At 34.4% G+C, this 11,795-nt stretch overlaps 1 protein-coding gene and 1 pseudogene across 1 annotated transcript; one reads left to right on the forward strand and one right to left on the reverse strand.

Annotated features, from left to right (window-relative positions):
• The window catches only part of LOC111430249, a 6,649-nt pseudogene extending 3,530 nt beyond the window's left edge, over positions 1-3,119 (forward strand).
• A 7,146-nt stretch (positions 3,120-10,265) lies between these two features.
• On the reverse strand, positions 10,266-10,679 carry LOC111430250 (S-protein homolog 1-like). The gene has a single exon (XM_023066415.1). It carries the CDS (start codon positions 10,677-10,679, stop codon positions 10,266-10,268), a length of 414 nt encoding a protein of 137 aa, XP_022922183.1.
• Between the last annotated feature and the right edge of the window lie 1,116 nt (positions 10,680-11,795).

The raw sequence follows: 11,795 nt of genomic DNA on the forward strand, positions 1-11,795 counted from the left end.
GAAAGTGACCATGATGAGCTAGTTGAAGAGGAAATCCAAGAGAATGAGGAGGAACTTGAAGATGGGAGTCATTTGGTACTTGTAACCAGAAGACTTCTTAAAACTCAAGTTACACATGATCAAAGAGACAACCTATTTCACACAAGGTGTTTGGTTAAGGGGACTCCTTGTAGTCTTGTAATTGATAGTGGAAGTTGCACCAATGTCGTAAGTACAATGCTGATCAAAAGGTTGCTAATTCCAACCCAACACCATCCTAAACCTTACAAGCTTCAATGGCTCAATGACAGTGGAACAATGAAGGTAACTTCTCAATCTTTAATATCTTTTACTTTAGGAAAATATAAAGATGAAGTTCTTTGTGATATTTTACCAATGCATGCTGGACACATATTGCTTGGCCGGCCATGGCAATTTGATAGAAGGGTTATGTATGATGGCTATTTGAATCGGTATTCTTTTGTAAAAGATGGTAGAAAAACCACTCTTGTACCTTTGCGTTCTGCAAATATATTGCTGATCAATTAAAGTTGGAAGGAAAAAAAGAAAGAGTTTGAGGAAAAAGAGTTGAGTGAAAAAAATAGAGAAAAGTCAATGAGAAAAGCATAGTGAAAAAAAGAATGAAATTGGAAAAAAAAGGAAAGAATGTGAGTTGTTTGGCTAGAGTTGGAGAGGTTAGAAGGGCAATGTTCTCACAAAAAAACCATCTTTGTACTTGTGTACAAGGAAGGATGTTTGGTCTCTAACGATAATAATTTGTCTTTGCCTAGTATGTTTCAATCTCTTTTACAGGAATTTGATGACGTATTCCAAGATGAAGTCCCTAAAGGACTACCTCCCATTAGAGGTATTGAACATAAAATAGACTTCATTCCAGGGGCAGTAATTCCTAATAGGTCAGCTTATAGAGCCAACCCAACGGAGACTAAAGAAATTCAAAGGCAAGTAGAGGAGCTTATGGAGAAGGGCTATATACGAGAGAGTTTGAGTCCATGTTCTGTACCAGTCTTATTGGTGCCAAAGAAAGATGGAACGTGGCGCATGTGCGTGGATTGTAGAGCCATCAACAAAATCACAGTAAAGTATTGACATCCTATTCCTAGGCTAGACGATATGCTTGATGAATTGCATGTTTCATGTTTATTTACAAAGATTGACTTGAAATCTGGATATCATCAAATTAGAATGCATGTAGAAGACGAATGGAAAACCGCGTTCAAAACTAAGTTTGGATTGTATGAATGGCTTGTTATGCCTTTTGGGTTAACTAATGCTCCTAGTACATTTATGTGCTTAATGAATCACGTTTTGAGAGAATATTTAGGAAAGCATGTTGTTGTGTATTTTGATGATATTTTAATTTATTCAAAGACCTTGCATGAGCATGTGGAGCATGTTAAGTTAGTTTTGATTACACTNGCAAGTGACGTTCGTAGTTTTCATGGGTTAGCTAGCTTCTATAGGAGATTTATAAAAGATTTTAGCACCATAGCTGCACCATTGAATGACTTAGTGAAAAAGAATGTTGTTTTTAAATGGGGAGATAGGCAAGAGAATGCATTTAATGAGCTTAAGAATAAATTAACCAATGCACCATTACTTGTCTGGGCATAGGTGCTGTTTTGATGCAAGATGGCAAACCCGTAATGTATTTTAGTGAAAAACTAAATGGGGGCAGCATTGAACTATCCTACCTATGATAAAGAATTGTTTGCTTTAGTTCGCACATTGCAGGTGTGGCAACACTACTTATGGCCTAGAGAATTTGTGATCCACTCTGATCATGAAAGCTTGAAGTATCTTAAGGGCCAAAGCAAACTGAATCGTAGGCATGCAAAAAGTGGGTGGAGTTTATTGAAACATTTCCGTATATCATCAAATATAAGCAAGGTAAGGATAATGTGGTAGCCGATGCATTATCTAGAAGGTACAATCTTTTTACTTCTCTCAGTGCAAAAATTCTTGGATTTGAGCCTATTAAAGAATTATATCGAGATGACCACGACTTTGGAATTATTTATGCATCTTATCTTACAAAAACAGTTGTAGATGATAATTATGTGTTTCATGAATTCTTATTTAAGAAAAGTAAGCTTTGTATTCCTAAATGCTCTATCAAAGATTTGCTTGTAAAAGAAGCACATGGTGGTGGCTTAATGGGACATTTTGGGATTAATAAAACTTATATGAACACTTCTTTTGGCCGAAAATGAAGCATGATGTTCTTAAATTTTGTAGTCAATGCTTTAAATGCAAAGAAGCTAAATCTAGATCACAACCAAAAGGATTGTACACTCCTTTGAATGTACCTAATGAACCTTGGACTAATATATTTATGGATTTTGTTCTTGGTTTACCGCACACTAAAAAGGGTAAAGATAGTATTTTTGTTGTGGTAGACAGATTTAGTAAGATGGCTCATTTTATTGCATGTAACAAGACGGACGATGCAAAACATATTGCTGACTTAGTTTTTAGGGAAGTAGTAAGATTACGTGGAATCCCTAGAATAATTGTTAGTGACAGGGATGCTAAATTTCTAAGTCACTTTTGGAAAGTATTGTGGGGTAAATTGGGTACCAAATTGTTGTTTTCAACTACATGTCATCCTCAGACAGACGGATGGACAAACTAAGGTGGTTAATAGAACATTAGGAGCATTGCTTAGGGCTATTATTTCTAAGAATATTAAGTCTTGGTATGAATGTTTGTCATTTGTAGAGTTTGCATATAATAGAGCAATTCATAGTACAACTCATTGTTCTCCTTTTGAAGTTTTTTATGGATTTAATCCACTTACGCCTCTTGATTAGCTTCCTATTCCTTCTAATATATTTGTGAGTGACGCAGCCACAAGTAAGGCAGACTTGATCAAAACATTGCACAAGGAGGTGAAGGAGAGAATTGAGAACCAAAATTTCAAAGTTGCTTCAAGGATTAACAAAGGACGGAAGGAAATCATTTTTAAACCTGGTGACTGGGTTTGGATACATTTTCGCAAGGAGCGATTCCCATCTCAACGGAAGACAAAGTTACATCCAAGAGGGGATGACCCTCATCAAGTCCTTGAAAGAATTAATAACAATGCATATAAAATTGACCTTCCCAGTACATTCTAATTTCAATGTTGCTGACTTGAGTTCTTTTGACGTAGGTGATGATTTTTCTTATTCGAGGATGAATCCTTTTGAAGAGGGGGGAAGATGATTGACGTAGGTGATGGGGGAAGATGATAAGAATCATGGAGAGGGGGAAGATGATAAGAAGATTTTACACACGATCCAAGGCGAAGAAGATTCCAAGAAGATTTTACACACGATCAAAGGCGAAGAAGATTCAGCAAACAACATTCATTCTTCATCTACAAAATTGGATTGGCTCGGTTCAACCATCATCTGTAGAATTAGAAGCGGATACGATTGACGATAATTGAATATTTGCACGGTTGAAGTTGAAAAACATTAAATTGTCAACAACAAGGTTTGAACCTACATAAATGAAGCCTAATAGATTTCAAGTTTATTTCTTTAACCACTCAAACATATCAACATTTGTAGAAAGATTTTATTGTTTTTTTGTTTACATTTTGCATTAGTCAATGGGTAAAATTGACTTCGTCATTTGTGGAGATTAAAGGGGATCGGGATTGAATCCCGTCCACAAACGTCTTTTGTCGGGAGCCTATAAATACCCACAATATGTTATGTAAAATTCAGATTCGTGGATGAATGTAATTCAGATTTCAAATTGAAACGTTTCCCTTAGAAATTCGAGCATCATATTTGCTATTTCTAAGTTTCAAGCAATTCTTGTGGTAGAATTGCATCCAAGCCATTCAATCAAGCCTTGATCAAGTTAGATTGTGGAGTGACTCAACTTAGAACAAGGTTTCCAAATCTTGCTTCTAGATCTTCGATTGTAAGAGGTAATCTAATTCTAGCCTTATCTCTTGGTTGATCCAAATTTCGTATAAGGAGGTGTTAATTACTTTGATTCAAGGGTTCTTGCTTCAACAAAAGCTTGGATCGTAGGGCCGAGGATTAGGGTTGCCTTATCAGGCAGTCAATCACTCATTCACTAAACCAAGACATTCTTGACTTAAACACTAATTCCAGAATAACTCTTGTTCCTATAGTGTTTTTGTTATCGCTATTTTGGTCAAGAATATACTAACTCTTAGTAATTCTTCGCAAGTGTGTCCCACCAATTTCAAACCTTAGAGATCGGTCCATAAAACGCTATCGAATGAAAAAGCCAAAGTTGGGAATGGACCTAAGAAATCCTATCCATTTCTGGAGTTTGCGTTGTTTCGACTCCCATGTTATGACCCTCCGAATGGGTAGTTGCTCTAGGACAACATGCAGGCGGAACATGGGTATCTCACGGTGCAACCTAGTGGTGGAGACCATAGGACGTGTTGACTTCCTTCTCCCACATAGTATAAATACTTTCTCTATTCACCTTGTTATTGACTCATGCAAATACCTTCCGAATGGAGGACGCTCCCAGGGCGACACGAGGCCGAGCATGAATCTCACGGTGTGAATTTTTCAGAGAGCGTGAAAAGGAAAACGATGTATCTCATATACCTTTTTCCTCCCACTACGTATTTTAGATGGTTGGGTATACTCATTACTTAGGTATATTCCGGCTAATTAAATATATCCTAAGTCTAAGTGATTTTTCCAAAACTTACATCACTCAAGCATGCTCATAAAACTGGGCTAACTAAGCTCAAGTACTGGTCCGATCTCCAGGTAATAGGTGTTCCTTAAACCGTCAACTTAAGTACCTCCAGCCTTAGACAAGATCGTGCCAGGTAAGCTTTCTTGTAAGCACAATTTTACAAGACATCGACCTATTTTAACTATTAAAATTGATTGTGCTTGGTTCTTAGCCCTAAGTGAGCATGCACTTATCTTTATTATAAATTTTAACGTCTATCTCGTTTTATGACGTTGAAAATAACCTATAACATGCTTTATATAACAATTATACAATCATCCATTCCATGCAATAATATAACAATTTATATCTATCACTCATGGAACCCTAAATATGCATACTATACATTATAACACTTATAACATACTTGGAATGCATGAAACATGCTTAGCCTATGGTGGGATTTTAAATCTATATGACATACTTTATGCATATACATTTTCTATTTAATTAAAACATACATTCATAATGCATAATTAATTCAACACACTAAAGTGGGTTGGTTTTGGCATTTTAAAGCAAGCAATTAACTAAATTATTACATTAATGATTAAAAATAACTTGAACCGCTCCCGAGGATCACGAACTGGGCGAACCAACCCTTAAAAACGTTGAACCAGACCCCAACGGCAGAAAAAACACCCGAACCGCCTCTTCCATCTTCTTCGGTTTAGCTTGCTATCTCTTCCATTTTCGATCAATTACAACCTAAAATGGACTCTAATGACTCCATAAAAATTACAGACCTTTCTTCCTTCATTAAAGTCCATACACATTAGGCTTATTACAATAATTGTGTCAAATGGAAGCATAAAAAAAATGCCAAAACCAAAACCATCCACTTTAGCAACCACAAAATTTCATCCATGAAATGGTACCCACCATGATCAAATTGATGTAAATAAAGTGCCTAAAACTTGCTCTGATACCAATTGATGGTGTTAATATAACACATGCAGAAGCAATTTGGATCTTAGGCACTTTTAGAACATGAATTATAGTAAATAACTAGCATATTCATAAGTATTAAAACTTCTTTTGTCTGGAGACTATAAATACCCACAATATATTATGTAAAAATCAAATTCGTAGATGAATGTAATTCAGATCTCTAATTGAGATGTTTCCCTTAGAAATTCGAGCATCATATTTGCCATTTCTAAGTTTCAAGCAATTCTTGTGGTAGAATTGCACCCGAGTCATTCAATCAAGCCTTGATCAAGTTAGATTGTGGAGTGACTCAATTTAGAACATGGTTTCTAAATCTTCCTTCTAGATCTTCGATTGTAAGAGGTAATCTAATTCTAGCCTTATCTCTTGGTTGATCCAAATTTCATATAAGGAGGTGTTAATTACTTTGATTCAAGGGTTCTTGCTTCAACAAAAGCTTGGATCGTTGGGCCGAGGATTAGGGTTGCATTATCATAAATCATGGCCACAAACGTCATTTATGGGGAGTATAAATACCAAGAAATTGTTATGTAAAAATCAAATTCGTGGATGAATGAAATTGAGATCTCAAATTTAGACGTTTCCTTATAAATTAGAACATCATATTTGTCATTTCTATGTTTGAAGCAATTCTTGTGGTAGAATTGCATCCGAGTCATTCAATCAAGCCTTGATTAAGTTTGATTACGGAGTGACTCGATTTAAAACAAGGTTTCCAAATCTTGCTTCTAGATCTTCGATCGTAAGAGGTAATCTAATTCTAGCCTTATCTCTTGGTTGATCCGAATTTTGTATAAGGAGGTGTTAATTACTTTGATTCAAGAGTTCTTGCTTCAACAAAAGTATGATTCGTTAGATTGAGGATTAGGGTTGCCTTATCAAAATATCGTAGGATAGTGAGCGGTGATAAAAAATCTAGACCTGTGTTTACCCAAAGATGTGATTAGAGACCTCTAATAAAATAGTAGATCTCCACGACTCCAAAGAATGACCAAGGTAACTATCTAGGCTATGAGATGCGTGAATGCTACGCTATCTTTAGACCCTCCAATCCTTTTCCACTACAATATTAGTACTATTGAGCTAAGCACATGCTAGTTAGGGTAGTTTGAGCTTCTATTCGGCTGAATGGCCAGTGGTCTCTTGAATATGGCCACTATGTTGTTAACCTGTTCCTTAAAAAGGGAGTGGGGGATAACATGAGATAGCCTAATGCTGGCTAATGCAGAAGTATCACATTCCCCAAATATAAGTGACTCTCTGGCCCTAAGGAAGAAACCAACCAATCTCTTTTCCAAGATGTTCATACTAAAAATCACCGTATTGTCAGATTAGAATTTTATGAGGACGTGCCTCAACCTAGGTATTCAATCCCTCACTGCGTAAGCAAAGCAAGTTTCCATGGTCAAAGAAAAGAAAGATGGTACAAATAAGCAAGAAAAGGTAGCATCTAGGCCGGTACTTCAACTTCCTTTTACACTTTGGTACAAGTACCGTCGAGCCAGGCCTAGTCCCACTAGGATTGTGTGAACGATAGTTCATTTTGATTATCTTGCATAGTAGATCCGTCAAAAGAGGGGATGTAGGATTATGAGGGTAATCTTATTAGTTGACAAACATAGGGGATCACTTCCCTAACCTTGGGTGACTAGATTGTCTTGTGGGTAGGGTTCGCCAACGAACCTCCCATGGATGATGAGAGCAGCCTAGCACTTACCATGCTATCCCAATTAAAATCTAAGCATGTATCTTTGGTGCAATGCATATCTTTGTTCATTTCATACATTACATAACCATTTCTTATCATTACCTAAGGTGAATGTACTCTATGCTACCATACTTTCATAATATGTCACATTCACAATAGCATAATAAGTAAACATGAAATTACAAAACGTTACATTTGTCATCATAACAACACGCCATAACATAATATGCAAATATAGAAATCACAAGGGACGACACAAGCAAGGGTCACAGGGCATCTGCCACTCGTGCTTCAAACAATTCATCCGTAGTGAAGAGACTTACCAAGGTAGCTAAGTTGAAGTCCCTAAATCGTACTTGGAGCTAGTTCAATTTTTTCCTTTGAAATCCAAGTAAACCTATGCGAGTTCACGACACTTAATTAGCACAGATCGAGCAAAATGAAATACGGATGGAAATCGAGAATACTGTTAACAAAATAGAAAAGAAAAATACAAGAAGAAAAAGAAAGAAAAAGGAGACATTGTAAAGCCAAACAAGTTAACCGAAAAGAATAGAATAGAATAGAAAAAAAACGAAAGAAAGAAATAAGGTAAGAAAATTTAAGCGAAGATGTGGGAGCAAGAATTGATTAAAAGAAAAAGGAAAAATTTTAAAAATTAAAATAAATACGGTCAATTTTTACATAGATGAAATTTAATAGAATAAATAGTGAACATAATTAAAATTAATAAAAATGGAAGTAGATGAAAAAGAGGAAATTTAATAGAGAAAAAATTAAGGATTTGGTGAACATTAAAAGATAAAACGTAATAAATATCATGTCAAGAAACTCCATCAAATTCTTTCTAGTAACAATATCTTCCCTCAAACAGTAATAATAGAAAATAACATATTTAATGAAAATGGAATTATATATATATAAAACCCTCCAAGACTCTGCTCATAGAGTCTCTAATACTCACATGAAGTCTAACACGTGGACCATTGTAAAATTTAGAGAATTGAAATTGAAATTGATGTCATGGTTCATAGAGGTTGACTTGAATATAAAGGACAAAATCGAACTTTCTCAATGATAAATTGGTGACACCAGCCTAAGTTAATCAGGTAAGTGGCCTTACTATCGACATGGTTATATTTGATGTTGACACGTGCCCTATGGTTCTGCACATGTCATATATATTGATATGTGTGAATTGTTTATCGATTGATATGCTTATGATATGGTATTCATATGTTATAATATGTGAATTGTATGTTAATACTTATGGTACGATGTGTTCAATGATATGTTTGAGATAGGATGCGAAAAGGATGCATTGAACGTAATGTAATGATAGGAGTAAGATATACTGATGAAACGTTATATTGATGAAACGTTAAGGTTAGGTCACGTATAGAAATGCAGTGGATATGAGAGATTGATAAAAACGATATGGTCACAATCGATTGATAAAAGTATATGGTTAGGTTATGGGTAGAAAGGGATAGGATTATGATAGATTGATAAAACGATAGCATTAGGATACGTCCTATAACGATATGACTAAGGTACGTTCATGAAACGATATCACTGTGATAGGTATAAGAATGTTAAGGCTGTGATAAATTAGAGAACGATATGACCATGAAGTGTTTACGATACGATATGATTATGATACGACTATATATATATATATACATTGTGATACGATATGAAAATGATATGAAATATGTTATGATACCAGACAAGTTATAAGTGACATGTTTATGATATGATATATTGTGATGGTATATGTTATGGTATGATAAGAGAAAGGAAATGAAATAAATGTTATCTTATGAATAAAAATCATGGGACCTTGTGCATGTATGTATGTCATGTGTATCGGGATACTTCCCCGTTATGTTATGTTAGTACGGATGCATACCTTCGATATTTATGTTCGACATGTTATCATGAAGACCTTTTCTTTTATGAGGGTCTAGTGACGTGTATTGTGTTGTGCCCGACAAAGTTTGGCCTAAGGGGCACGTATACCAATCCGTCTGATGGGTCCATGTATGCGTACGTGGGTCGTCATACAACTCTGCCAAGAATTGAAAAAAGCCTAAGGTCATGCTATAGTTTGAACGATAGGTCACAGTCATATATTGTGTATGATTGCATTACTAACCGAATAATATAACTTTACATGATATAAGATGTTTGCCTCACTAGTTGTGTTTGTATATCCCAACACCATTTTCTCCTTTATAAAAAAATTTAACACCACCCTCTTGTAATTAAATATTATGTTGTATTTAATTTTGGTGTTGTTTATCTTCATTTAAATTTATATTTTATCGAATTTTCATGTTTTATTTTATTTTACTTTTCATTTTTTGTTTGCTTTTTCATAGTTTTGGTTTTGGTCGGAGATCTAAATTCTTGAAAATTGGACATCAAGAAATATTGTGGAACTACAATATAATATGTGAAACTTTTAATAAGATATATGGAAATTCAAGGATTGTACCTACCATCCTGATTTAAAATCGATGTGAAGATGGCAGAAACATGACGTTTAATACCAATTTTAGATTTTATTATTCTAAACTTTCTCTAAGATTTGTCGGTAAAAATCATTATTTTTTTTTTAGTTTTAATATAAAAACATATTACAATTTTGAAAACTTGTATTCATATACAAATTTAACTTTTTTTTCTTCATAATTTAAAATTTTGGAGAACAACAATACACTTCATTATCAAATACATTTTATATAAAAAAAAATAAATAAAAAATAAAATAAAAGAAAAAAAAAGAAAACAACAACAACAACCTTTTTGTGTTATCCCATTATTTTTTATTTGTTCCTCAAGGATAATTCCACCAAAAGGAGATAATAAAGCTTCTCTATCTTTTATAGATCCACTTGTGAATCAATTCATCAACATTAGCAAGAAAATTTCTCAAGTAAATTCCATCATCTTTAGCCGTCCAAATACAAGTTCCTACAGTTCCATGTTTGCACCTATCACGGAGCCATAAGTGCTGCGTTTCAAGCCAAAAGCTTTCAAAAGAGACATATGCATGTGGCGTCTCCAATTTGCACCAATAGAGGGTTGTTCCCCAAAAGTTAACCTTGAAGTTCCATTGGTAATTATCTCCATGATTAAGCAAACGATGATACCCCAAGTCATCGTCTTTAGACTGACAATGCACAAGCAACCCAAGTTTGCTTAGCCCGTTAACCACATGAATGTAATATCTAGAAGGTCCTGGTGGTGGTAACGCGACCCCTGGAACCTGAGCCCCAACTAAAGCCATCGTGAAAAGAAAGAAAACGACAATATTATTTATCATTTCCTAATCAACCTTTAGCTTAACTACCAATTTGTGTTTGACATGTGAATAAATATACATACTTATAGTACATGCAAGAAACTAGGTAAATGCATGCTATGGTTGTAAAAAACTTAATCATTTAACTAATTTCCCATATGCAACACAATTTAAGGTTAAGTTTGGGATAATTTTAGTAAGTTTGGAATAATTTTAGAGATTTATTAGATTTTGGATAACAAAATTCCTTGAATAGATAATAGTTATTAGCCCAAGAATAATAAATATTTCATTGATTTTTAAAACACTTTCATAAAATGGACAACAAAATATGAATACTTTCGGGTAGAAAATATAAAATAGAGAATGATATGAACCAAGAGACATCAATCATACAATATGCTTCAATGAAGATGTGGAGAAAAGGTTATCAAAATAATCAAAAGATGTTTCAATTCATGCTACATTGAAGAAGAATAAAGTTTGATTGTTGTAAATTTTGGGTGGGTCATAATTTAGAGTTATTGTGTTTTAAGACTTTTTATTTAATTTCGGTTACATTTACATAATGGCTAATTATGGCCATAAAGTGTGAATGTTACAACTTTTGGAATGCCTTTAATAGTTTCATTTTGAGGCTATATAAAGCCATCTATGTTGTATTTGTAATCAGACTTGGAAAATATAGTAAAAGAAGCATTTGTGCTCTTCTTTAGCCAATGGCTAAGTTTCTTTGCAACTCTATGTAGTTTAGGTTGCATGTAGAATCATTCAAGCTCGATATGATCAATCTTGCTTGTGGAGTGATTCGAATCTCAAACAAGTGTTTGAGATTACTTGATCAACAAGAATCATTGAAGCTGGACATGATCGATCTTGCTTCTGGAGTGATTCGAATCTCAAACAAAGTGTTCTTGGCTTGAGATATTCGATCGACAAGGTAATCCGAATCTTATTCCCCTTGTAGTTGATTCTTTATCTTATCATTTGGTATCAGAGCTTCAGGCTCAAGATCGGATATATGTTTCCTTTGCGTTTCTTTTCAATTTGTTTTTTTTTTTTTATCTTTTTAGTTTTTAATCGATCCAAAATAAAAAAAAT

Source organism: Cucurbita moschata, unplaced genomic scaffold, assembly GCF_002738365.1.
Source record: "Cucurbita moschata cultivar Rifu unplaced genomic scaffold, Cmos_1.0 Cmo_Scf00033, whole genome shotgun sequence".
Taxonomy (NCBI): Eukaryota; Viridiplantae; Streptophyta; class Magnoliopsida; order Cucurbitales; family Cucurbitaceae; genus Cucurbita; species Cucurbita moschata.